Here is a 25,862-nt window from a genome sequence, read left to right as displayed (position 1 = left end):
GGATTTTTAAGTTGATGGTACAGTGAACTGTGACCCTTGAGGACCTTTTAGGTACTAAATACCTTTTCCAACTAGGAGGAGGACTGTGAGCCATGAGGGCTGGAAGGTGGATGGCAGCAGCTTTGCCTCCCATGGCAGTTGCTACCTGGGGTCATTGCCCATCGTGACAGGAGAGCTTTACTCATGTGAGCAAAGCCGACTTCAATGTCAGAAGACAATCTGAGATTGCCTGCATGGGCCAGTATAATCATGTGAACCCCTAAAAGCAGAGGTAGAGGACAGGAGAAGTCGGGGAGATTCAGTCTATGAGGATTTGATGAGCTGGTTTTGACTGTGGCAGGGATCAGAACCCAACGAATTCAGACAGCGAATGAGCACTCCATTAGTGCAAACCAGCGCTCTTCTCTAGCCACAGGAGAGCTTCAGTTCCACAGCCTTCGGATGTGGATTCTGCCAACAACCTGAATTACCAGGACATGTTTTCTCTCAATGAGGGTGTCACGGTATATATGTCTCAAACCCTCAGGAGGGGCTGCAAGGGAGCCCACTCCAGAATTCTGACTAAGAGAATTATAAGCAAATCGATAAATGGTGTTTGAATATTCCAGATTGGTCATGATTTCTTATGGTGGGAGCAGGAAACTGATAACGTCACATTGCTGCCAGGAAACAGAATAATGGAGTAAGAAGACAGTGAGTGGGCCTGACTGTCTCACCCCCACTCCTTGTGAAGGGGGAGAATGGATAACCCGGGAATTCAAACAATTGGTCACAGATCCTTCTGGCAGTGGTGCCAACACTGTTAGTCTTTCATGTTTACCTTGAATCACCTAGCAGACATAACTTCCTGAAGGAATGAGCTCTTGAACTTTCTCATTGGCCTCTCCCCAAGTCTTTATTCTGCCTTTCTTCCTCGAGGCAGTGTGGAAGGTAGAGTGGAGTGTCCACGCTCTTGGCTCTTCTTAAAGGTACACCAACTTCATATGCTGCATGTAAACACACTCAGCCATTCAGCCCTTCCTTCTCACAGCAATGGAAATGATGTTGGGCACAGCTGTTTGCATCTGCGGGCCATCCTCTGCCTGTTTGCTTCCTCCATGGCTTGGCCCTGGTAGGAGATGGCCCAGTTCCGGCAGTAGGTGGCCCAGTTCCGGCAGTAGGCTGAGCTTCCTCTGAGGTCTAGCTGACCTGTCTTTCTGAGTCTTGTTTTTTGCTTACACAAAAGATGCAAAAGGGGAAATGAAGCTAGGAATGTGGCTTAGAGGAAGAGTGCTCACCCAACAGCCTTTCAGAAGTGCATTATCCTGGGACTAACAGGATTCCCCTTAAACCCCTAAGGCCAAGGCATATAAGTGCCTGCCCATCCCTTCCTCTATGTCTTTCTGACAGCTCTCTGAATGTTAGGTGTCTCGATGGACTTGTTTTTAAAGTTTATTGCTCCCAGCTAAATTGCATTGGATGTGACCATTTTCATCAAAGGTGTGAGTTAAGTCACTAAAAGCTCAGTTTATTTCTCCATTTTATCCCGTTTTGGTGGTCTTATGGGAAATAGTCTGTCTTTGGAGAAAATGAATCTTCTTTTCAGTTTTATTAAAAAAAAATCAAGTCTCCTAGAAAAACCACATAGAGTTGTGACTTTTTCCAAGCCATAAGTTATAAAGCACATAAATGCTGGTCTAGGGTTCGCTTAATAGCTGTGGGCATCTGTGTTGAGCAAGTTCTACACCAGAGCTGTGGCTGGATGACATTTCCATTTTTTTGTAACTTGTTAGATAGCTGGACTGGATTTTTTTTTTAAAAAAAATTAGAGCCCATATACTCAAGACACAGTACAAAAAAATGGTTCTTATCTACCTCAGGTTTTATAAAACAAGAAAGCTGTTGTAACTGAAAATGAAAATGGAAGCCCGGCAAGTTGATTCAAAACAAGTTAGATGCACAGAGAGGGAGAAATGGCTTCAGTGGTTAGGAGCTCTGGGGTTCAGCACTCACATTGGGTGGCTCACAGTCAAGTCCCAGCTCCAAGAGACCTGACACCCTCTTCTGACCCTTGTAGGTACACACACACACACACACACACTCAATAAATGATAAATAAATAATTCTTAAAAAGAGGGTAAGAGTAATAGGGAGAGAGAGCGAGCCATTAACACCATTTTATATTTTTTAAATTATTCTTCATAATCTTTTGCTCAGCTTTGTGTCTAGGATCCTAGTGTATTGTTGAGTAGAACAGTATTTAGGAAAGCCTTGAGATTCAATAGCTGCAGTTAGCTATTGAGAACTTATCTGCAAACACTCCCTCCCTTCTCTTATTAGTTAAGTTTGTAATTCTTTACCCAGTTTCTTTACCCAGTGCAGGTATTAGTTGGCTCTAAGGATCCTGAAAATAACTCAATAAGCATTATGTAGGATTTTTTTCCCCTGAGATTTTGTATTATTCCTAAGGACCAGTCTGGGCGAGTGGACTCTTACATCCTCTCATTTTGACAGGGAATGGTAATCACTGTTTTTAGATAGTCTTAGGACTGGGAAAGTGCCCTCTCATCTTCTTGCTCTCTCGGGAGAAATGACTGGGAGAAAGACCTAGCCTAAGAAGTCACTAGTGGGTGGGTACAAAGACAGAGGGCTAAGGTAGACCAGTGGATTGTTTAGTGAAACTTTGGTATTGTTGTATACAATTCCAAAGGGAGAAACATGTGAGGAAATTATATTTCATGTAGGCATTTATTAACACCTGAATTCCTGTGAAAATTCCTTGATATGGACTATTTCATCTTTTTGTCTCTTTGAGCTAAATAATGGTACAGGCAAGCTGAAGATTAAATTATTTTTCATATTGTACTTTTCTGTAATATGAAAGTATTTTCAGAAGCCCTCCCCTTCTTCCCTCTCTCCAACCCTCTTCCCACTCTCTACCTCCTTATCTACCTCCATTTCTTTTTCTTTCATTTACTTCCATTTCTTCCATGGTCTATCACAAATAAGGGAGGGGGTCCAGAGTTCTCAAAATCCCTCCTGTTTAACTGCATTTTGAAGCTTTCCATGTGGTTTACAGAAGCCACACTCTCATTGACATCAGTGAGAATAACCACATCCCCAGATCTCTTTCTTCCATCCATGTCCCAAATCCCTCTGATCCTATGATTCAAAGCAATTAAAAAATAAAGTCTCCAGTTCTAATGTTTGTGAGTGCACTGGGAGCTCATCAAACTACCTTTCTGGGACCTCACACTCCAACATTCCAGTAGAGCAAGGATAGGCAGGACCTGACCATCAGTGCTCCAAACACACTTCCAATTCACACCAAGACCAATCTTTTATAAAGGTCCTATAACAAAACTACCTCTCTGTCTTTTGCAGAAGCAAATCCAGAGAAATTCAATAGTCGTTTTCGGAATAAAATGTTCTATGCAGGGGTAAGTATATTTCTCATTTTATAATTATTAATATTATTTAATGCCAATTCACTGAATACTAAAGAAATAACCACATCAAAATTAGCAATGCTAGACACGTCCATCTATGCTTATGTATAGTTATTCCTAAAACCTTCACCAAGGAATGAAAGAAAGGGAATATTTGTTAAATGAATGGCCAGTAAAGGGGTTGGTGTTGACTGTGATTGAATTTTAGGCCCCTGGGGTGCACAAAAGTCAATGACTTTTAGAGAGCAATATGTAACAGATATCAATGAAGGAACTGGAAAAAATAGATGGGAAAAACATACAGTGTTTTAGTTTGCTTCCTATTTTTGTGATAAAGTATCCTGGCCAAAAGCAATTTAAAGGAGAAAGTGTTCATTTGACTAACATTTTTAAATCACATTCTGTCACTGGTGAAAGGCAAGGTGGCAGAAAGTTGAAGCAGCTGGTCACCACACATTCACCATCAGGAGCAGGGAGCAAGGAACGAGTGCCTACATGATCCTGCTCACGCTGATTCTCCACGTTTACAATCCAGGACTCCCTGCCCAGGGAAAGGTGCTACCCGCAACAAGCCTGCCTTCCCACTAATCAAGATACCACCCACAGACATGAGGGCAAGGCCAACTTAATCTAGACAGTCCCACACTGAAACACCTCACCCGGGTGGTTGTAGACTGTGTTAAATTGACAGCTAATCCCATCCATCACAGACAGTCTTAACTGAGGATATAATCTTCAGCAGGCTGTGCACCCAGTGACCTTGGTTGAGAAATTGGCAGAGCATGGAGCTTGCTGTGAGAACACATAGGAGGCAGGGGTGGGGAGAGGGGGACTTGACTCTTCACTCTGCAAGGACATTCCTAGGAGTGGGTAGAGGTGAAAACAGGACACACAGAATGTGGCAATAACATGCACCTCAAATGGATAGCACTGGGTAGGAGTTAAAAAATGAGGGGCAGTGGACAGCATTCCTGGGGGAGGCTAAAGGTGATCTTAGCATTGGATTCCCAACGACTCTGGGAACCACCCACTTTTTCAATCGTCTCCTCTAATCTTAAATTTTCTTGTAGCTTATAGTCTGAAAACAAAGATGATTTCCACAGACACTGCCCTATTTTACCTCGGGTTCAACCAAAGGAGAATTTGTTGTATGTTTTTTTCAAAGTGTGGAATCTTGGGAAACTATCTTATCATGTTGAAGCAAGGATTTGGTGGAAACCATGTAACAAAAAATTCTTTTCTCCCTCATGGTATAGGCAGCCTTTTCTGATTTCCTGCAGAGAAGTTCTAGGGACTTATCCAAACACGTCAAAGTTGTCGTGAGTATTGACTGTATGGGTTCCTTTAATTGCATGTGAATATGGATTTCATGCCCCGTCCCATGTCAGTTGATGTATTAACCCCTGGGCTGCATACAGTTTGCACATCATGTAGAGGAGCTCGTTAGACCGTGTTGATGAGTTCTTACATGTGTCAGTCTCCGTCTTTTTGACTCCCGAGGAAATCACGGAGAAGGGTGATAATCACCATAGACACATAGACCATTGCTCAATCGTACATGTAGAAATAATCACTACAGGCACATAGAACCACTATTCAATCATACGTGCAGAACACTGGTAGCACAAGAGTGGTAATCCCATTCAGGATACAGAAAATCTTCCTGGAAGAAATGCCATGAGCCGGCTTTTCCAGTATAAACAAATACTTAGCCAACAATTGTTCCAGACCTTTCTGAGGAGTCTCCATTATAGAACAAGCACCTACTTTATCCTGGATTTGCACTCAAAGTCAAGGCTCCTCGCCCTGGGTGGATGCTTCCTGTTACTTCTTCAGTTTCAGACTCAGGCTATGTCTCCACTGGAGGCAAAAGAGAGTTGAAATTTTCTTTGTCTAGCTGGTACAGTCTAATATATCATAAAATCAGTTAAGAAAAAACAAACTATTTTATGTAATAACTGAGATTATGAAGAGATGAATATGGCTTTGATTTGCATAATTGTAAGAATTAATCAAAATGAGGCTGAATGATTAAAAAAATACATCTATGGAGAAACATGGCAGTGCCTTCACCCATCATGCAGCAGGTAAAGAAATGTAGAAACAACATATGTGTGTGGCCTGCATATGTATGTGTACATATATGCAAAAATAGACAAAATACAGAAAATACATGATACTAGGTTATGGAGATTTAGAGAAATGATAGAGGAAAATGAGACAGTTAAAATGAAAAGCAGTCTTTAACATTTAAGAGGTAATCCTGTTCATGAGATCTTCATTTATGTTTACAAAATGAAATATACCTGCTTCTAGTTGGTCCTTTGTAGTTTGTTGAGAGAGTGCCATTCTATCCTTGAACTTGCCATTTAGCCAAAATGGCCTTGAGTCTCTTCTGTGTTTCTTTACTTCCCACGCACTGAGATTACAGGCATGTACTGCCAAGTCCAGCAAAGTGTTTTTACAAAAACATGCTAGCTATATTAAATAAATTACTTCCATATTAAACCAAAAAAGGAAAATGATTGTTGAAAATGAAACAACTCAGGATTGTAATAGAATGATATTTCCTGGGGCACTGATAATGTGTCCAATGTTAATAAACTAGTATATACAGTGCTAATGTAGGAGAAATGACTTACTCATTCTTGCAGGATGCAAGGTTCATTTAAAAAATGCTAGGCTGAGCACATTGGCTTCTGTCAGTTGCCCCAACTATTTGGAAGGCTGAGGAATGGAAATTCAAGGCCAGCAGCCACCCTGCATAGCTTGGTGAAAACCTATCTCAAAAAGAGAGGGTAAAAGTGCGTGTGTGTGGGAAGTATAGAAATCTGATAGGCAAACATTTGTAAAGCTGCTCTTGCTGCTTTATCAGCATTAATATGTATCTGGCTATGAATCTCTTGCTATTTTTTTTTACTAGAGTTTCTATGTCTTTTCTTTGTAACCATATGAGTACTCAGAACATTATATGATTTCAATCGCTATCATAACATAAAGTCTATAATCTATAGCAAAATATGCATGGAAGATGAAACCCTGAGATCCACTGAGACAAGAGTTAAATATTGCTGGTATTATCTACCCATGGCATCCCTTCAGGGAATTTCAGCTCCTGGACAAAGCAGTCTTGTTTCTGGCCCTGGGGTGAGGCACAGCCTCATGGTGGAAAGAGAACAGAGGGAGGGGAGCAGAGCTGTCTTGGTGGGAGAGATGAGGGGAAGAGAGCCGTCATGGTGGGAGGAATGAGGGGAGCAGAGCTGTCTTGGTGGGAGGGATGAGGGGGGCAGAGCTGTCATGGTGGGAGGGATGAGGGGAGCAGAGCTGTCATGGTGGGAGGGATGAGGGGAGCAGAGCTGTCATGGTGGGAGGGATGAGGGCAAGAGAGATTCTCTTGATGGGAGGGATGAGGGGGGCAGAGCTGTCATGGTGGGAGGGATGAGGGGAGCAGAGCTGTCATGGTGGGAGGGATGAGGGGAGCAGAGCTGTCATGGTGGGAGGGATGAGGGGAGCAGAGCTGTCATGGTGGGAGGGATGAGGGGAGCAGAGCTGTCATGGTAAGAGGCATGAGGGGAGGAGAGCTGTCATGATGAAAGGGATGAGGAGAGGAGAGATGCTCATTGTGGGAGGGATGAGGGGGGCAGAGCTGTTCACTTCATGGTGACCAAGAATGGAGGATGGGAAGAAGGAAAGGAAAAGTGAAGAAGGAGAAGGGGGAGGGAGAAACTGACTGATGACTGACGGACCAGGACAATATGCACGCATCAAGGCAAACCCTGAGTGAACGTCTTCCAAGTAGGCCCTACCTCCTAACATCTCGTTCAGTGTGAACTCAGCACCGCAATAGCATGCTCACCATCCAGTCACACCTCAGTGCTGCCACCATCTTGAGCCCAAGGCTTTACCATATGAGCCTTTTTGAGGGACACTTCACAGCCTAACTGTATCAGCTGTATATAAAACAGACCAGCTTATCTTTGTCACAGGTGAAGTCAGTATCGTGGATGTAATATAGCAGACACATAGTTATAAAGTGTGTGTACGAATTCTAGACCAAGAAAGCACAAAGTACTAAGAAAACATTACATATCACACTATTTACTGCCCATTGTTTGGTTTATCAACCCATGGGAATGGATACACAATCATATTTTGCAAGCAGATATTTTCTCTTCTGTGTGTTTGAATTAGGGAAAACACCTATTACCGATGTTCTAAAGAACTGTACATTTTCATGCATTCATATGCAAAAATAGTAAAATACTACACATTGTATGGTGGGCATTTTTAAATAATTTGATGAGGTACTATAATCACTGACGTATTTCCTAGGAGGAAAGGCTAGAGCACTGGGGTCCACGTTTAGTGGTGTTTACTTTAGTGTTTTTTTCTGTAATGTACATAGCAACAGATTATCCTATATTTTGAATGTAAGGGTTTTTTTTTGTTTATACTCTTGAACTTTGATTGTTTAAATAAAATTACTCTATGCTTCCTTCATGGCCATAGTCATCTGTGGATTGGCTTGAAGCCCTTAAATGATTTGGAGGATTTTGGTTATTGGGCGTACTCTAAACATCTTTGATCACTACTAGAACTTGATTTCTTTCTAAATTACTTTTGGAAATATTTGATTTAAGGCTATCTGATTTCCTGGAAATTATTTTTGAGCCCATTTGTGAAAATTGGGGTGTATTCAGATCAGGTGGGAAAAGAATGTGGTGCTTGGAAGCAACCTTGACAGCTTGCAAAATCATTATGCTTAGTCTCAAATTCTGCTGAAAAAATCTTTATAAAACTGTGGTGAGCTTTGGAATGCTCTATTTCTTCTTCCAAAAGAGAACAAACCCATGGGATTCTGGGGTGCGGGGGTTGAACCGGGAGAGAGTAAGCTGAAAAGGCAGCTTTCCACCATGGCACTGTGTCCTTGACTCTGATTAGTCTTCTGGACTTTATCACTGTGGAGATGGAGAGGGAAATGGAGACTGTTTTGTGACTGGTTAGAGGGCAGAACTCACGGGGAAAGCACCAGGTGATGAAGGAAGATGTGGACAAGCCTACTAAGGGGGAGGATTATCAGGGGGTCCTAGAGACCAAGGTCACGTCCAAACCCGAGCAGTTTAATCTCAGAAGTGCCGCCCAGTTCTGTGAGAGATTAGATTTGTGAGAGCAAATCACTAGACACTGTTGTGTCTTCTTGCCCAGTGTTTATGCTCACACTCACTTCTGAACAGGAGTTTATGAACTCTGACATCTGAGACACCGGCTTTACCCTGTAGCAAACAACAGGGGATCTGGGAGAGGTCGTACACATTCAGAGCAGACTCCTTGAAAACTTTCAGATAATGGATTCAAGACATGTTTCCCAGTTTCAAAATAGACATTATCTCAGGCAGGAAAGAAAGCCAACGGCCACGTTCATGCTGTGTGGATCGATTGATGACAGTGGGGATTGCTGCTGGCTCCACTCGAGACTTCAGCTTTGAAGTGGTGTAGTCTTTAAATGTTAGCACTGTCTGTTTAAATGTCTAATAATAGTTCAAGGCAATGGATGACAGTATCTGAATATTGGAACAGCGAAAAACTGTTTGGGTCAAATGGAAGTTTTATTTTATATGAAATCAGATCAAAACCAGAGTTAAGCCCTGATTCGAGTAGAGTTAGACTCAGCGTAAAGTTCAATGACAGTAGCTGGCACTCCCTGGGGGCAAGGGCAAGAACTCCATGCTTTATGCTGTTGTCAACCCAGTTGTCTCGGATGAGGCCCTCAGTCTCGTGCCAACCTCAGAAGCCCTGTTTCTCTGCTTTGGTTGCTGCAGTGCGATGGGACAGATCTCACCCCAAAGATCCAGGACCTGAAGTTCCAGTGTATAGTATTTTTAAATATTCCCAGGTAAGCTCTGTTTATGCCGTTGCCTTTGGTTGATGCCTCCGTCTGACTTGGGGCATCTGATTTTATAAGTGAAACACCCCAGGCAGAGGCCATGAAATCCTCTGTTTTAATGTCTTGTCCGAGGTTCCATGTCTGCTAATTTTCTTCCCTTCCTTGGCTTTTTCCCTGTGGTCGGTAGGTCTTGCCCAGGATATCAAATTCATTACCTTTATTCTCCTAGTCTTCGGAGACTCAGGTCCTTTGCTCGAACATTTTCATTTAATCCTCGTTACTGCCCCACACCCACCTGGCAGCCTCCAGGAAGACAGGAAGATAGAACCCCACTTTCAGTTTTTCAAAAGCTCTTAGGAACACATCCAGCCTGATGAGTATGGATTTCTCTGCCAGATGCTGGACTCCACCAGAGAGGCATGTTATAGACGGGGTTTAAATGCTCTTTGGAACTGTTGTGCACCAGGAGAAAAAAACACTTAGGATTGACTGTTTTTAAAATAGGAATAATATTTCATTGACCTAAAATTCGATGCTAGGTTCTCAAGCCAAAATGCCTATAACCCCTCATTATTTGCTACCATCCAACCCAGACAGCAATCCGCAAAGAAGCTGACTTTGCTGAATTTGCTGAGGGAAAATGAGAGATCTATAGAAAAATTATGACTAGGGAAACCCACGAAGGCCTCCGGGTTACTCCTGGCATGCTCAGGGCACTCAATTCCAACCTCTGTCAGGAGCATGGGTCGGCATGGGTTTAGTAGAAGGCTTATGGATTTGGAGGAATGCCAGCTGGTGATGCCTTCTGTAGTATTTTCCTCTTTACTCCGCTTCTCCGATTTTATCATTTTCTTACTCTTCCCTTCCTCACCTCACCCCTCTCGTCTCCCATTCCTCCTTCCCTCCTTTTTTTTTTTTTGCGAGAGGATCTCTCCATACAATTCGCAATCCTTCTACCTTAGCCTCTTGAGTACTGGAACAGCAGGCATGCACCACCGTGCCTAGCATCTTTTATTTCTTATCTTTTATTTACTTATTTAATTGTCGTTTATTCTTTTCCGGTCGGAATTTCTTGCCTTGATTTTATATGCAGTGGTAAATGCTACCACCTTAGTTCATGTTCTTTTTTACATTTGCGTGAAGTTGTTTTCATTTAAGAGTTACTAAATGATGGAGGATAACGCTTCACATAGAAAACATGAACCCTGGAGTGAGAAATGCTGGCAAATGATGACAGACAGGAAAGATGGGTACCACAGGATGGTTTTGTTGTAAAATTGTGGCTTGTTTTTGCAAAGTTATATTGTTTTGCAGATAAGTCTATTTTTTCACACTTGAAGGTATGCATCAAGAACAACAAGCTGTTATTATATTTAATAATCACAAATTATTAGAAATGATTTTTTAAAGTTTGTTTATAAACTGACACACAGAACTATAAACCTCCTGTGTGGTCATGAGCATATGTGCGAGACCTTGGTGCATGTGTATTTAACCCTAAGTTAATTCCCAGAGATAATCAGGAGAATAGTGAGGTCTTCTTAACTGATTCTGACCTGGTTTGCAGATATTGTGCTGGCACAATGCCTTGGGGAAACCCTGGAGATCACCACGACTTTGAACCCCAGCGTCACGATGATGGCTACATTGAAGTCATCGGATTCACCATGGCCTCTTTGGTGAGCAATATCTCAATTTTATTAAAAACCCTTGTGTGTAAGGCACAAATAATTTTAACTGCTCACAAACAAAAACTTAGTTTTCTCCCAACGGAGTCTGGCTGGGTGTACAAAGCACACTCATCGGCAGGCCGCATGCCCAGCAGTTGCTAGCCAACACAAAACCAACTCAGTAGTACTTTTGGAGGGTTTTTGTCTCACAATGCTTTATCTAAGCATTTTTTTTTAAACATCACGGGTCTTTTGTTGCACATTTTGTTTTTGGTTTTGTGTTTTTATGGGATTCCTGTATGTGCAAATGTGTGTGTGTCTCTGCATCTGTATTTGTTTCTTGTGCTTTCCTTTGGATTTTTTTCTGTTTGCTTTGTGGTATTCTTTTTATTTTATTTTATTTATTTTTTAGATGTCTGCTTGTTTTATAATGAGAGAGAGAGAAAGAAAGAAAGGGTATGGATGTGGGTGGACAGAGAGGATCTGGGAAGAGTCAGATGTAGGAGAAACTGATCAGAATATATTGTTTAAAAAAACTATTTTCAAATAAAGTTTTTTTCCTCTTGGTTTACCAACTTATAAACTCTACACAGTACAGAAATGCTTAGGATAAACATGAATGGTGTCATTTAAGTCTGAAAACCTATTCATAATCATCTGAACTTCAATGATAAATCGATTTGATTCTGTTTTACTTTCTAGGAAATAAGACATTCCGTGCTTATGAAGCCATCAAGGTGCAGAGGTGGCGCAGCTTTAATACAAACCACAGCACCTGGCTGATACTTTTCCTGCCTTACTGAAGAAATAAATATTTAGCTTAAAAACTAGTTATTTACATCCAGTTTCATCTTGTTTACTGAGCATGAGATGACTGTACGGTTTATCACAAAATATTATAGATGGGAAAGATACCATTATAATCATCTTAGTACTATTCAGTTGCTACAGTAGACACATTACTTCATACTTTAATATTGTATATTTGTATTTAAAACTGGATTTATAGTGTAAGTTCATTCAAACAGTTCAACTTATTCAACTAATGTTGACCAATTAGAAATTATAAAAATGACTTATTTCGTGTTGCATTATATAAGTTATCATATAAACTCAAAGTTTGTACAACAAATCAAAGTAAAACATCCACTTGTAACTTTGGGATAGCACTGGGTGTGTGCCAGCCCCTATCCACAAAAGGTGAGATGGTTGTATTTCTACTTTAATAAACAAAAGCACAGCCATCTTCACTTCCTTTCCCGTGCTGCGAGGAAACACCCTGAACAGAAGGAACTCTGGAGAAAGTGTTTGTTTTAGCACACAGTTCAAGGGTAAAGTCCGTCATGGCAAAGAAGCAGAGGCAACAGAAGCTCGAAGCTGTCGTCACAGTGCATCCAATGAGGAAGCAGAGAGCAGTAAATGCAGGCTGCTCCTCAGCCCCCTTCTCTACTTACTGCTTTTCAGGATCCCAGCTGGGGAACAGTGCCACAGTTGTAGCTGGGTCTTCCTAACTCAATGACTACATCCCACAGGGATGCCCAGAAATCTGCCTCCCAGGTGACTATAGATTGTCAAATTAACAATTGCCATAGATCTCTCCCATGCTCCCCCAAACAGTCCATCTATGTTTTTTCTCTCTCACTTATACCTTAATCCAGAGGGAGTGGGTTGAGTCGTTGTCATATACCACAGCTTCATCATGCTACCTGCAAGGTAGAAGGGACCAGGAATTGTCTGGGTGATGATGATCTTTTACAAGGGCCTGAATGGCCAAAGGGAATGTTCCATACTTTCTCTCTGTGCTCAAGATCAAGGTTTATACCCTTAGCTGGTATATTAGCTACTTTTCTGTTGCTGTGTTTAACTACCATGACCAAAAACAACTTGAGGAAGAAAGGTTTTGGTTTTTTTTTTTTTTTTTTTAAGAAAGGAATTATTTTAGCTAATGGTTCCTGGGTGATAGAGTCCTTCATGGCAGGGAAGGGACAGCATGACGGCAGGACCAGGAAGCTGGTTGATAACATTTGTATCCATACACAGGGAACAGGAAGCAGGACAGTGATATAAATTCTCAGGGCCCGCCCCCAGTGACATACTTCCACCAGCAAAGCTGTGCCTTCTAAGCATTCCTTAAGCCTCAAAACAGTTCCACCAGCTGGGAACCAAGTGCTAACATACATGACTCTCTGGGAGACATTTAAATATAGGACACCTGCCCAATAGAGTCAGGGTTTTTTCTTTGATTCTCCAGCACTCTTCCCTCCCTTGCTTGCGTCCTGGCTCAAGAGCTCTGCAGCAAGCCTAGCTGTGAACATTCTTTGCCTGTTCTTCAACACTGAGCAGTTGCATGTGCCGACTTTCTTCACAGCGTCCCAGGGCTATTTATCTTCTGCTTTATCTGTAACAGAATCTTAATATAGTCTTTTTTTCCTCTTTTGGCGGTTTTGTTTATGATTGTATAATTAATGTCTGTCTAGGAGAGATGCAGCAGATAGAAACGGCATAGTTAGCTGGGAGTTTAATGGTAGGGACTCCCTGCTCAAGTTGCCCGGTTCACTCTCTGGTGAACCTGCAATGTCAAATAAGCCTCATTTATAACACACAGTCCCGAGGAGGAGGAAGTGTAATACCAGCTTGCCAAGTAGGTAGGAAAAGGGCTCAGTTATACAGACGGCCTCATTGCCACAGTCATTGAATTGTCCCCGGTGATCCTCTCTGGAGGCAGAAGATAGGGAAGCCGCGGATACAATTCAGATGTACCAGCTTGATAGGGCAGAAGGGAGGGTAGGGAGAACGGAGGGGTGGGAGTGGCGATTAGTGGAGTTCCACCCCTGCAGTGGGCAGTGTGAAATATGCGGTGCACAGTGTGCAGTGGGCAATGTTCAGTGGGCAGTGACTCTAACCTGTATGCACCAAAGCACAGCATGCTTCCCCTTGTCTGAATAAATGGAATTCCGCACTGTGGGAAAAAAGAAATTTATAAACATGTGAAGACACAAGAAGCCACAGTCCTCAATGTGGAAGTGTTTAATGGTGCATAAATGTAGATGAGCAGATGAAGAAGAAAAGGGCCAGGACATGGGATGCCCTGGAGAAATGACCTGGGCTTTTCATTTTATTCAGTGTCTCTGAGGACTTATTCAAATGTTTTATGTATGTATGTATATATTTATTTTTAAACTGTGCTTGTGTGTGTATGTATGTATGTTCATATGTGTGGGTTCACGTTTGTACATGACTGTGTGGAGTACAGAAGCTGACTTTGGATGCCTTCCTCAGTTTCTCTCCACTTTGTTTCCCGAGGCAAAGTGTCTTGCTGAACCTTGAGCTTCTAGACTTGGCTATTCTAGACAATCAGCTTGTTTTGAGGAGGCTCTGTCTCCTGACAGTGGATCACCAATAGGTTACTGCATCTCTCCAGCACATAATGTGGATGCTGGGATCTGATCTCTGGTCTTTGTGCTTGCATGGCAAGATCTCTATCCACATGGCCATCTACCAGACGCCCAGATGTTCTTTAAATAAATATTTTAATGAGGATTTTAAGTTTGAAGTAGACAAAATAGGCAGTGGAGAGATGCCTCAGAGGTTGCTCTTATAGAGGACCCAAGATCTGTTCTGAGCACCCACATAAATTCCAGCTCCAGGGGGATCTGACACTTCTTACCTCTGTGGGTACCTGCACCCATGTGCCCATACCCCTACATAGACACACAGGCATAAATATAAGAAAAATAAACTGGAAAGCAGGCAAAATAATAGGGCAAAGCCCCAACTCTCACAACACCCAGCCTTTGGAATGACTACTCATATACAGAGTTAACTAGTTATAAGTTGTTAACTAGTTCAACTAGTTCTAAGTTTAAATGAATCCCACAGTATGTTGTTTAACCCACAGATATCTCAGAGGAATTTTTGACAATGTGCTTTCTTTAATAAATGAAAAGCACAGTAATATTTTATGAAAATCAGTATATCCAGGCAGGACCAACTGTCTGCCTGGGCGAGCCTTCACTGGGCTCCTAAGAAGCATTTGCTTTCTTATGACCAGTTGACAGTTTACCAAGTCTATACAGATTCATTCTTAAGTCTTACTCCAGATTAAACCAGGCCGGTGTTTTGTGACATTGCTGAGTTTGAATTTCCTGAAGCATCACTGAGATGTCCTTTGGTTTCCTCTGGTCCCTTTATTTCATATGCATGTCCTTATAAAATGGCATTGTTAAGCACTCCTAGTCCAAATGTCCAAAGTCTTGAATGTTTTTCATTGACTGAATTAGGACATTTCAAAGTCTGAATATAGTTCATTTCAAATAAAATCTTTGATTTCAGACCGTTTTGGATTTTCACACCAGGGCTATTCCAAAGTTGAAGTCTGCATAATATTCCAAAATCCAAAATAAGAAAAAGAAATACCTCTGAAACACAAAATATTTCTGACCCAAACATTTTGGATAAGAAAAATTCAGCCTGGATTTGGGTCTATGAACTCAACAAATAGTAGGTATTTACTCCAAATCTGCTTTGTAAGCCATATTTTTCTTCTAGATAGGAGTGGATAGAATGTTGCTCATTTTTTTTGTAACATTAGTGGATACTGATGCTTATTGACTGGATCCAGCAATAACTGGACCACGTTACACATATTAGTGAATTAACAAGCGCCACATATAAGTGACATGCTACTAAGTAAAACTGCTTCACGGGTGAGTCAAAAGAAAAGCCCACTTTTGGGGTGTATCACAGCTCTGGGATGGAGAGAAGATGGGAATAAAGTGATAACTTCTGGGACAGAACTGGGAGGTGCCAGGAAGAAGAGCCTCTGAGGGGGTGCTCTCAGGGGAGCCCAGCTCTCTAGAGGAGGCAGAGTCTCTAGAATGCAGTGGCCCCTCAGGGCAACCAGCCTGAGAGCACATGCCCTTGGAGAGCTGCAAGTGGTGGCTTCAGAGATCGCAGTTAATAAAGCTGCAGTCAAGGGGAGGAGCAGGAAAAAGCAAACAGTCCTTCAAGCTGTTGATGGGTGTGTTGATGGGGGTGCTGTGGCGAAGGGTCGGGCGTGATCAGACCTGTGCCTGGAAGCTGATGTGAATGAATGGAATGTCGGCCTCTGGGGCTTAATAGACAAATGGTCATATTGGCTTCAGGGTCCAAGTGAAAAGATGAGAATACCAGAAGGGTGGAGTTAAGAAGGTTCCACAAAGGTGAATGGGACTGGGAAGTCCCAGGATTATTTGGCCGTAGTGACCACTGCAAAAGGGAGAAGAGCATTAATGAATCCTAGGAGATTACTGTGGGCAATTAGTCAAAGAATGATTGCATTAAATAAGGTGGATATTGTGAAACAGCATTGCAAAAAGAACAGAGCTCTGAAATCCCCATAAGAAGGCAATAAGCCATCTTCAATACATGCTTATAATTTTACATAATTTTACCTTCCTGGAAATACAATCAGTAGGATAGCATCAATGGATGGAAAACTGAAGGAATGACATACAATTAAATATTTTATACTTAAAAATGAATAACTGAAAATGCATGGTTGGAGGTCAGGGGTTAGATGGTGTTGAGGGTCTGTTAAACCCCCTCTTCCCCATCCTTTTGCTAATGTGAATGGATAGGAAAGAGATTTAATGTATGGGATTTGGTGAAGAGGAAATGGAATCCTAAAGTCATGCTGATTAGAGTTTCCTCGTTGCACAGCATGAACAACACAACGTTGCATGTAATAGTGTCAACCGTGTGATAGAATCTCCACTTCTAGTGACTGCAGTTGCTTCTAAGGCAGAAAATATTTAAAGTAAATTCCATATCAGTTAAAACCTTAACTAGCAGGTCAAGCTTTTATGCAGCAAATTATTTTGTTAGATAGTGACATATCTGAAATCATTAAAGGCTATATATTTTTAAGGTCATGCAATAAGCTAATAAATATTTTGTACACTGCTTGTAATTTAAGTACATCCAAAGAATAAGAAATTCAGGCTGACTTATAGAAAGAGATTTTAAATTGAATTGCTGGAATAGGAAAAAAAAAACCCTAGTTCTTTTGGAGCGTTTATCTTGTAATTGCAAACTTCAAAGAGAAGTCTTCAGTTGACTCTTGGTTGTGATGCATTCCTGCTAATTAAGATGATTCCTTATTGGGCACTGGGTCTCCTGATTGCCTTCTTGTGTTTTCCAGAACCCATAATCAGGCATTATAATTTGTATTTGTTTCTGCCACAATTTTTTGCTATTATGGTTGGGAAGGGCCTTTCATGTTGAGTCTATTTCTCAGTAATTTAAAACTTTTTAAGATAATTCAAAGCATGAGACACATGAAGAAGCAGGCCCCTCACTTGCCATTCCCCCTGACTTTAGGCTCCTCCACTTTGAAGACGGCACATTTATCTATCTGTTAATTCACATTAAACTATGTAAGTTCTTTTACATATCTGGATGAAGAAAGCAAAGCGTTGTTCAGTCTGAAAAAAAAAAAGACAGAGATTTCAGGCTGAGGGTTTATACTTCTCCATGATGTGATGTCTTGTACTTTTTAGAAAAGGAAATGTTCCGTGTTTGCTCCATTTGATGTTGTGCGTGAGCGTAAGAACTGACGTGAAAAGAGCTGATCTAATCATAACACTTGCAGATCGTTGCTCATGTTCCAGGGGGTTTCCTGGCAGTGACTTTGTTTTAATGTTTGAAAACAAACATAAATTTTAAAAAGTGGTTTTATAATTTTACCAAGAGTTTTCTTTCTGTTTCATTGAGTCAGTATCTTCTTTCCTGGGATTTGTCATAACAAAGCAGATGGAAACCCACACAGAGGTTCACACACCATGGCATCCGGATGGCAGTAGGCATTGTTCTCCCTACCGCAGTGTCTTTCTTTGTATTTAATCATTAGCACAAAAGCCTACTACAAGTGGCAACCTACGCTTCCATTGTATAAGCACAGCACAATTTACATAATAACCCTCCCTTTATGTAGCTTTCATGTTTCTGATGTGTGGTGTCATAAATAACCCTGCAATTAATGTTGCGTGTGAACTCTGAGTTGAAGTTGTTATGACAAATTCCTAGGGCAGAAGGCATTGATTCAATGAGATAAATGTTTTGAAAACTCCTAGTAAAAATTATAAAACTGCTCTCTTTAATATTTACTGACACAGTCACAATGTGCAGAATAATAAGAGCTGATCTGGATTTAAAACTACAGATAATAAAAGTGGTGATGGAAAACAAATGCGCGAAGGAGTTAGATATGTCTTATAAAGTCACAGAACTCTGGAACAAATAGTGACAGCCTGCTAAACAACACAAATGAGAGAAAGGACAGGCTATCTTCATGATTACACTGTGTCTTTCGAAAAATCCCTATTTTTATGTGATTGTGAATAGTTCATCCTTTATTATTGAGTTACAAGAGATACAAGTCTTTTGAGAGACGTATTTATTGCAAATAAATCCTGTCTGCTTTGTGTGTGTTCCTCATTTCTCTTTTCAACACTTTTTTATTTTATTTTATTTATAATTTATTTTTTTTTGAAAATTTTATACACAAATGCACTGTGTTTACGTCATTTTCATTAGTCTGTGGCCCTCCTTCAGCATTCCCACTCTAATGCCCTACTTCCTCTTCGATTCTCCTTGTACACTTGGTGACCTCTGGTTTTATAAGTTATGCTTAATTTGTGTTAGGGCTACACACACACACACACACACATGCATTCACTTACTTAAAAATCTTTATACATTCCGAGTTATCTTGGGAAAATATTCTCCTTTATTGTCTCCTTGATAATTTATAGTTCAAAGTTTCAGGTCTAAGTAAATAGCTGATCTCAAGAAAACTTTTGTGCATTAAACGAAGTAGTATTCAGGAGCTGGAGAGATGGCTCAGCAGTTAAGAGCACTGGCTGTTCTTCCAGAGGACCTGAGTTCAATTCCTAGTACCCATATGGCAGCTCACAACTGTCTGTAACTCCTGTTCCAGGGCATCTAACAAAGTAGTATTCATCCATTAGACACATGTGTTGTTTTCTCCAGTGTTATTGCTGAGTGAAGTTTCCTCTTCTGCAGGATTGTCTTGGATCTTTTCCTGAATTCTACTTCCTTCCATCCATTCATTTTTACGTCAGTGTGCTCTGTCTTGCTTAATGTGCCTTTCTCATAGTTTTGTTCTTGGACGATTTTGCCCGTGTAGATAATTCAGTATTTAGATTGGTCTTGTCCACACCTGCACCTTCCTTTTCTCCCCTCCATCCCTGTCCCTACCAAACCCACCTTCCAAGTCTACCTGTCCCCTTTATAAACTTGTGACTTTTGGTTTTGTTTTGTAAACCATTCAGTTTAACCAGGCCATATATGTGACCAATAGATTTGAACTGTCTGCTGGAGCTTGATGTGTTCTCCTGTGGTCACAAAGGCAGTAATTCATCCCCCTCTCCATGAGTCAGACTATAAATAGTCTAGACCACAAGCAGTGGCTTTAGACCACAGAGGTGCGGTCATCACACGTAGTGGAGAAAGGTGGAGCTGTGATCTTCTGCATCCTTTGGCTGACGGCCCCTCCGTGCTGCTTGGCGTTCTATGTCATCTCTCTTTGGCTCTCTCCTCTCACCTCACTTTTTCCTTACAAGGATCTTTGAGATTGATTGTGTTGTCCTCACTTCAGCAAGCCAGGGCAGCTGTGGTTCTTTCACATCCGTTGTTTACTCACGGAAAATGTGCGTTTGCTGTGTGTGGTTTCATTGCTAGAACACAGGCATCATTTGGTACCGATGGCACGGGCTTTGCTCTGCACACTGCAGTGGTTCTCTTGGCGTTCAGTCTTCCGTAGTCTAATTGATTTCCATGAAACTGCAGGTTGACTTTTATCCACATACTGTCTGCTCTATTATCCATTCCCTATGGGTTTAGTTTAAGTGTTTGCTAATTACTGTCTCACAGACGGTAGCTAGCATGGCACATTCCTGTCTGTGTTGCTGAGATCAGTGACCTTTATCGATCTGTTTCCATCTTCAGTGACCTGTTCCTTCCTGTAGGATACAATTTGTTACTGATCTTTACTCTGAAATCATTTCATTTTTCCCTTCTTAATGGATCAATGTCTTCTTTGTATGTCAAATTCCATTGATTATCTACCGAGTAGATGATTTATTGAATGTAACCTAAATTCTGTTTTATTGTTAGCTAGTACATACTGTTTTAACTTTGCCTTTTTCAATTCTTCCTTTACTAGATACAAAACATGTCTGCTATAAATGACGAATACTAACAGTTGAGAGTTAAAAATATCAGCAGCATGTGTTTCTTCCCAGATTTATTCATATCTGCCGTATCCCATTTCTCAGGAAATATTGCTGATTCTGTCACTATTTTAACTTTCAGGATATTACAGTTTTAAGGTAGCAATTATTTCTTCAAGTAGATTTAAAACATAGAGGTTTTTCTATAAATTGGACCATAGATCCTCAGGTTAATTTCTTTCTAAGACTATGAAATCTATCGGGCATTATTTTTCCTTTTTCTTCTTCTTTGTCCTGTTATGATCTTAGTAATAACCTGTTAGTACTGGTTAGAATCTATGTCTATTGAACAACAAAAAAAGGCACATACACAAAATTACTCTCAGGGGGAAAGGGTACTTGGATTTTTCAAAGTCTTGTCATTAAAAGGAGATTTGCAAACACAATATAAGTAAAATTATTAGTGGATTTTAGCTCTCTTATACAATGACTAGGAGGAGAGTTTCCAGATAAACTCCCCTCCTTTCCTAAATTACCCCACTTTTCTTTGACGACAACAACTGGACATTAATACCATGGCAGATAGAGAGAAAGAAGGAGCAATGATTCTAGATGTGGGGACATTGTATTTGAAAACATGATATTGTTGAATTATAGGCATAACCTAGAATCACAAAATACTAGCACTGAAAGAGATTATATCAATAACCCCAAATCATTTCTTTCTTTCTTTTTTTTTTTTTTGGTTCCTGTCCTGGAACTAGCTCTTGTAGACCAGGCTGGCCTCGAACTCACAGAGATCTGCCTGCCTCTGCCTCCTGAGTGCTGGGATTAAAGGCGTGCGCTACCATGGCCCAGCTCCCAAATCATTTCTCCTCTGAGGAAAGGGAGGTGGGTTTAGTTCCTCTCCAAGTAGTTAATTATATGGACACTCACTGGGGAAGTATCTCTGCCACCATTGCTGCTTAGATTTCTTCATTATCTAGTGCAGTGGAACTTTCCAGCATGCTGATGTTCACTTTAGTTCTTGATGAAATTGGGGAGGAGCAATAAAAATTAATGACATAGTCTTATGGAAAGAGAATTATTGTTCAAGCTCATGTGGGACATTGAAACATGGTTAATAAAAACTCAGAAAAAGTATGGGATAAAACCAGACTCGCTGAATATAGCGGACAATGAGGACTACTGAGAACTCAAGATCAATGGCAGTGGGTTTTTGATCCCCATGTCCTGGCTTTGTGGGAGCCTAGGCAGTTTGGATGCTCACCTTACTAGACCTGGATGGAGGTGGGTGGTCCTTGGACTTCCCACAGGGCAGGGAACCCTGATTGCTATTTGGGCTGACGAGGAAGGGGGACTTGATCGGGGGAGGTGGAAGGAAATGGGAGGCAGTGGCGGGGAGGAGGCAGAAATCTTTAATAAATAAATAAATAAATAAATAAATAAATAAATAAATAAATAAATAAATAAAATAAAAACTCAGAGAGAGAGAAATTGGGGTTCAACCTGAAGATCTGAAAAGTAAAACAGCCAGCCACTGGCTCTTACCTTGACCTCAGTCCGAAAATGGTAATTCTGCCTCCAGGAATCTCATAATGAGACTGTCTGTTGAGAACTATTTCCTCCCATTTTATAATACTCTCTAGGGATGGGATTAAAGGCGTGTACCGCTTTCATTAAAGGATTCCACCACCCAGTTTCTATGGCAACTAGTATAGCTACTGGAATTAAAGGTACATGTCACTATGGCTACTGCAATTAAAGGTGTGTATTCTCATAATCTGGCCCATAAGGCTGGCCAGTGGGACTGTTTTACTCTCTGATCTTCAGGCAGTCTTTATTTACTAAAACACAATTGTGAACTAAGTGATCATGATGTCACTACTAGTTGTCTAGGTAGAATTTCTTTCTTCTTGACTCACGTAGTGCGTTGGAGAGGGAGAAACTTATATTGTTAGTTTCCCTGAGGCTATTGAAGCACAGATTAGAGGATGCTAGAAGAACCCATAAGAGGACAGCCTGTAGATGACCTGCTCAGAAGTCTCCAGCTGCACCGAGTCCCTGTCTCTTCAAATGCTAGAAAGAGAGTGAGGTTAAACGGGGTGGCTTGAGTCCAAAGGAGCCAAGGGCATAAGACATAAGATAATCGTTAGAACTCTGGAGACAAGGCCATCTGAAAAGCCTGTTGATTGTCTTTATCCTGAGAGTTGTAAAGTAGGAAGCAGTATTTCGAAAGGTCCTGTTGCTGCGGCTGTTTGTGTGAGTCAAAGAGTGAGAGGTGTCTTGGGAATGGAAGCACAGAGGAGAGGGGGCTCAGTTATTGTGGAAAAATGTCTTGGATAGTTGGCCTTCAAAGGAAGGTTTATTTTGGCTCACAGTTCAGTCGGTGGTCACTTGGGCATTGCATTTGGGCTTATACCAAGACAGCACATAATGGTGGGGGCACGTCATAGGAAGGGCAAACTAAAAGGTCTTGATATCCCCCTCAAAGGCATTACATCAGTGGTCTAACTTACTCCCACAAAGCTCCACTTCTTAAAGATTCTGCTATTATTATTATCGGAAGATAATGGCGTGGGCTGGAAAACACACATTTAACACATCTGATTTCAGAGGGCATTCAAGATCCAAACAGTGGGCCTGAGTGTGGTGGCCCAGGTCTGAAATACCAGCCCTATACAGGCTGAAGCAGGAGGGGTGAGGCTCCATGTTCAGAACTAGCTGCACAGCAGCATCTTCCAATAAAAAGAAACGATAGCAATGTCATCATCAGCAACAACAACACTCCAAGCCATGGAAGAGGGAATAAATACTTCACTTTTTCTTTCAGATTGGGAATTTTTATGTTTCTTTTTTTATTTCTTCTTTGTCTGTGATATGGCATATTATATTGATTATATTTTTCTACATGTCCTGAGAATTATTCCCAACACCTTTGGCTAAATTATTCATCATTTGCTCAATAGGCTATGTTATTTCGTCCATAGGTCATGTCCTCATTGTCCCTCCTTTACTCAACAGGCTATAGTGTTACATCCATAGTCATGTCCTGAGAACGATGAACATGTTTTTCCCAGAATCTTTTTATTTATCATCTCTGTGGATGTACGAACACCAGTATTTTCATCACATGTTTTAAAAAAATATTTTGACTCTGTCTATAATAAGGATAGTAAAATATCCATTGGTTCTTTATAATCGTTCACATCATTCTAATTATATTTGAGAGTTTATTTTTCAAAATTTGTTACAGAGTTGATTTCCTATGTATACTGGGTTAGATTTTAGACTTTAAAGTCTTAAATTGAGTAACTCATTTTTATTTTTATCCCTGTATTTACTAAAGCAGATTTGAAATCGTTTTAAGAGGTTTGAGTTAAAAAGAAAAATCTTGTCTAAGTTTTAAAACTTACTAAGGATATACTGTACACCGAAACATTAGTAATTCAGTGAAGAAATTGGTAAAGGTGCACTTTGTCGCTTTTATTTATTTTTTATTATTCTGGCATTAGTTACTTAATGGAAATAGATAACACAAAGGAATGCTTGGTGTCAATTAATTTGACATGAGGGTTGTCAAGATGGCTCAGCAGATAAAGGCCCATGATATGCCACCAAGCTAGACAATTCAACACCTGGAACCTTCATGGTGGGAGGAGAATCCATTCCTGCAGGTTGTCCTCTGACTTTTATACATGCAACCCAAACATGCAAGATGCATTAAAATGTATTCCTCCTTTTATGGGCACAGCTACATTTAGATTTATACTGGGTAAAACGCAAAGTGCTTATCTGTGGGAGTTTATGTTACAGTTCCCCAGAAGCTTTGCAGATGTGATTCATTTGTAGCTATGGTTTCTTCACGTTCTTGCTGTACTGATGGCTAATGATGCTAACAGAGGCTTTTGGTTATCTACAATGGCTTTAGGTGTGACTTCTCTAAAATACTAGCCACTGACTCTTGGCTCTTTGCCTTCTTTGGATAGGCTGCCCTGCAAGTTGGGGGCCATGGAGAAAGGCTGCACCAGTGTCGGGAAGTGATGCTTCTGACTTACAAGTCCATCCCCATGCAAGTAGATGGGGAGCCGTGTAGGTTGGCACCCGCCATGATTCGGATCTCCTTGAGGAATCAGGCCAACATGGTACAGAAGAGCAAGCGGAGAACCTCCATGCCTTTGCTCAATGAGTGAGTCGTGGCTTGCCTTCCTAGGTGACAATGAGACACGGGAAAGCAGGTGGCAGAGCATGTGCATGGTCTGGGGACCTCACTGTGTTGGAAAGGGGAGAGAAGTCAAGAAAGCACCAGAGGCCCTAGACTGCTCTCATGGGAACATGGGCAATCAATTTTACTTTTTATTGGCTAGTTATTTAACCTTCTTTGGGGTAAATTTTGCTGTATGTAAGATAGATGATTTTCCTCCACTGACCACTTAGGAATCTATTGTGCTCAGATGAACTGGTTTTAATTTTTAGTTTGGTTTAGGGAGGTCTGTCACTTACCCGTGTTGTGTTGCTTTTCTTTCTGTCTGTCAACGAGTGATGCCTTTCCCTACCTTTCTATTTGGGGTCCCATGACCTCGACTCAGTTTTGCCTTCCAAAACGGCATCTACTGTCCATACTTAATTTGACTCACTGTGTTTACTTTAAACACCCAGTAGCCCTTCCTTCCTATACTTTTTTATTTTTTAGGTGTTTTGGTAAGCTGATACAAGGTAAGATAATGAAGAATAGGTAACATAGAACGTATGTTTTTTTTTTCTAGTGTCCTTTACTCAAATTGGTATCTTAATTGTCTGTTTGGGATTAGAGAGATAGCTGGAGAGAAAAGAGAGGATTTGGGTCATCTTTTTGAGTACCTTCTAGATATCATGTCATCATGCCTAAGGTCACTTAAGGGCTTAGTCTTGGGTCATTCTCTGTCACAGTGAGGGACCTCAAAGGTGCACCTCCTGTCTGCTCTCTGTATTGCATGGTTACCTGTCATACTGAATGGCTAGCTTCCTGGCGGTGCCTGCAAGGCAGGGGCATGCTTGGCCATGTGATCATGAAGTCAAGGTGAGAATCTGCACAAGTTCCCAGAATATCTGATGACGCAGGTGCCGCAGCTCCTGTCACCTCTCTCCGTGGCAGCATATGCTCAGGAAGAGCAGCAGACAGCGCTCTCCAGGCAATGCAGCTTCTGGCATCCGCTTCTAAGTTGGAGGCTGGCGTGAGAAGTCCGCTTCCTCTGTTCTTGGAGTCCGGACTTCCTGGAACATTGTCCTGGTTGTGTCCTACAGCTTCCGTTACTCCTTTTACTCTGAGTTGATAGTTCTTGCTTTATTTACATTTTGCAGCTGGCAAAACTCTTGGCGCATTGCTGATGCTTTCCGTCCTTGCTGCCTTTTCCTTCTTCTAGGTTGAAGACGAAATTGTTGAGTTTATATGTTAAAGGAAGACAAGATGTCAACGGTTGTACATGGGTCTCCATATGTCGTCTAGAAATGGTAGTCAAACCATGACACCCGGTGTGGTAGAAACCTCAGAACTAAGAAATGGAAAGCTACCTCTGGATTTGTGCAGTGGCTGAGGTGCCTAGGCTACTTATAGATCATCTATGGAAAAGATAGAATAAAGCTCAATGAGTTTGCTATCACTGAAGTG

General features: G+C 41.2%; 1 protein-coding gene across 9 annotated transcripts in view; it reads left to right on the top strand.

Moving 5' to 3' along the window:
- Window positions 1-25,862, top strand: part of Dgki (diacylglycerol kinase iota) — a 450,455-nt gene that overhangs the window by 262,297 nt on the left and 162,296 nt on the right. For all 9 annotated transcript variants that reach the window (XM_075953818.1, XM_075953817.1, XM_075953819.1 and 6 more), the window contains 5 exons: window positions 3,364-3,419; window positions 4,685-4,747; window positions 9,248-9,321; window positions 10,880-10,991; window positions 24,205-24,404. In XM_075953818.1, coding sequence (XP_075809933.1) covers window positions 3,364-3,419; window positions 4,685-4,747; window positions 9,248-9,321; window positions 10,880-10,991; window positions 24,205-24,404 — 505 coding nt within the window. The remainder of the gene's footprint in view (window positions 1-3,363; window positions 3,420-4,684; window positions 4,748-9,247; window positions 9,322-10,879; window positions 10,992-24,204; window positions 24,405-25,862) is intronic.

Source organism: Microtus pennsylvanicus, chromosome 19 (genome assembly GCF_037038515.1).
Source record: "Microtus pennsylvanicus isolate mMicPen1 chromosome 19, mMicPen1.hap1, whole genome shotgun sequence".
NCBI classification, from domain to species: Eukaryota; Metazoa; Chordata; class Mammalia; order Rodentia; family Cricetidae; genus Microtus; species Microtus pennsylvanicus.
The sequence above is the reverse complement of the archived record's forward strand: the minus strand, read 5'-3'. Positions and strand labels throughout refer to the sequence as shown.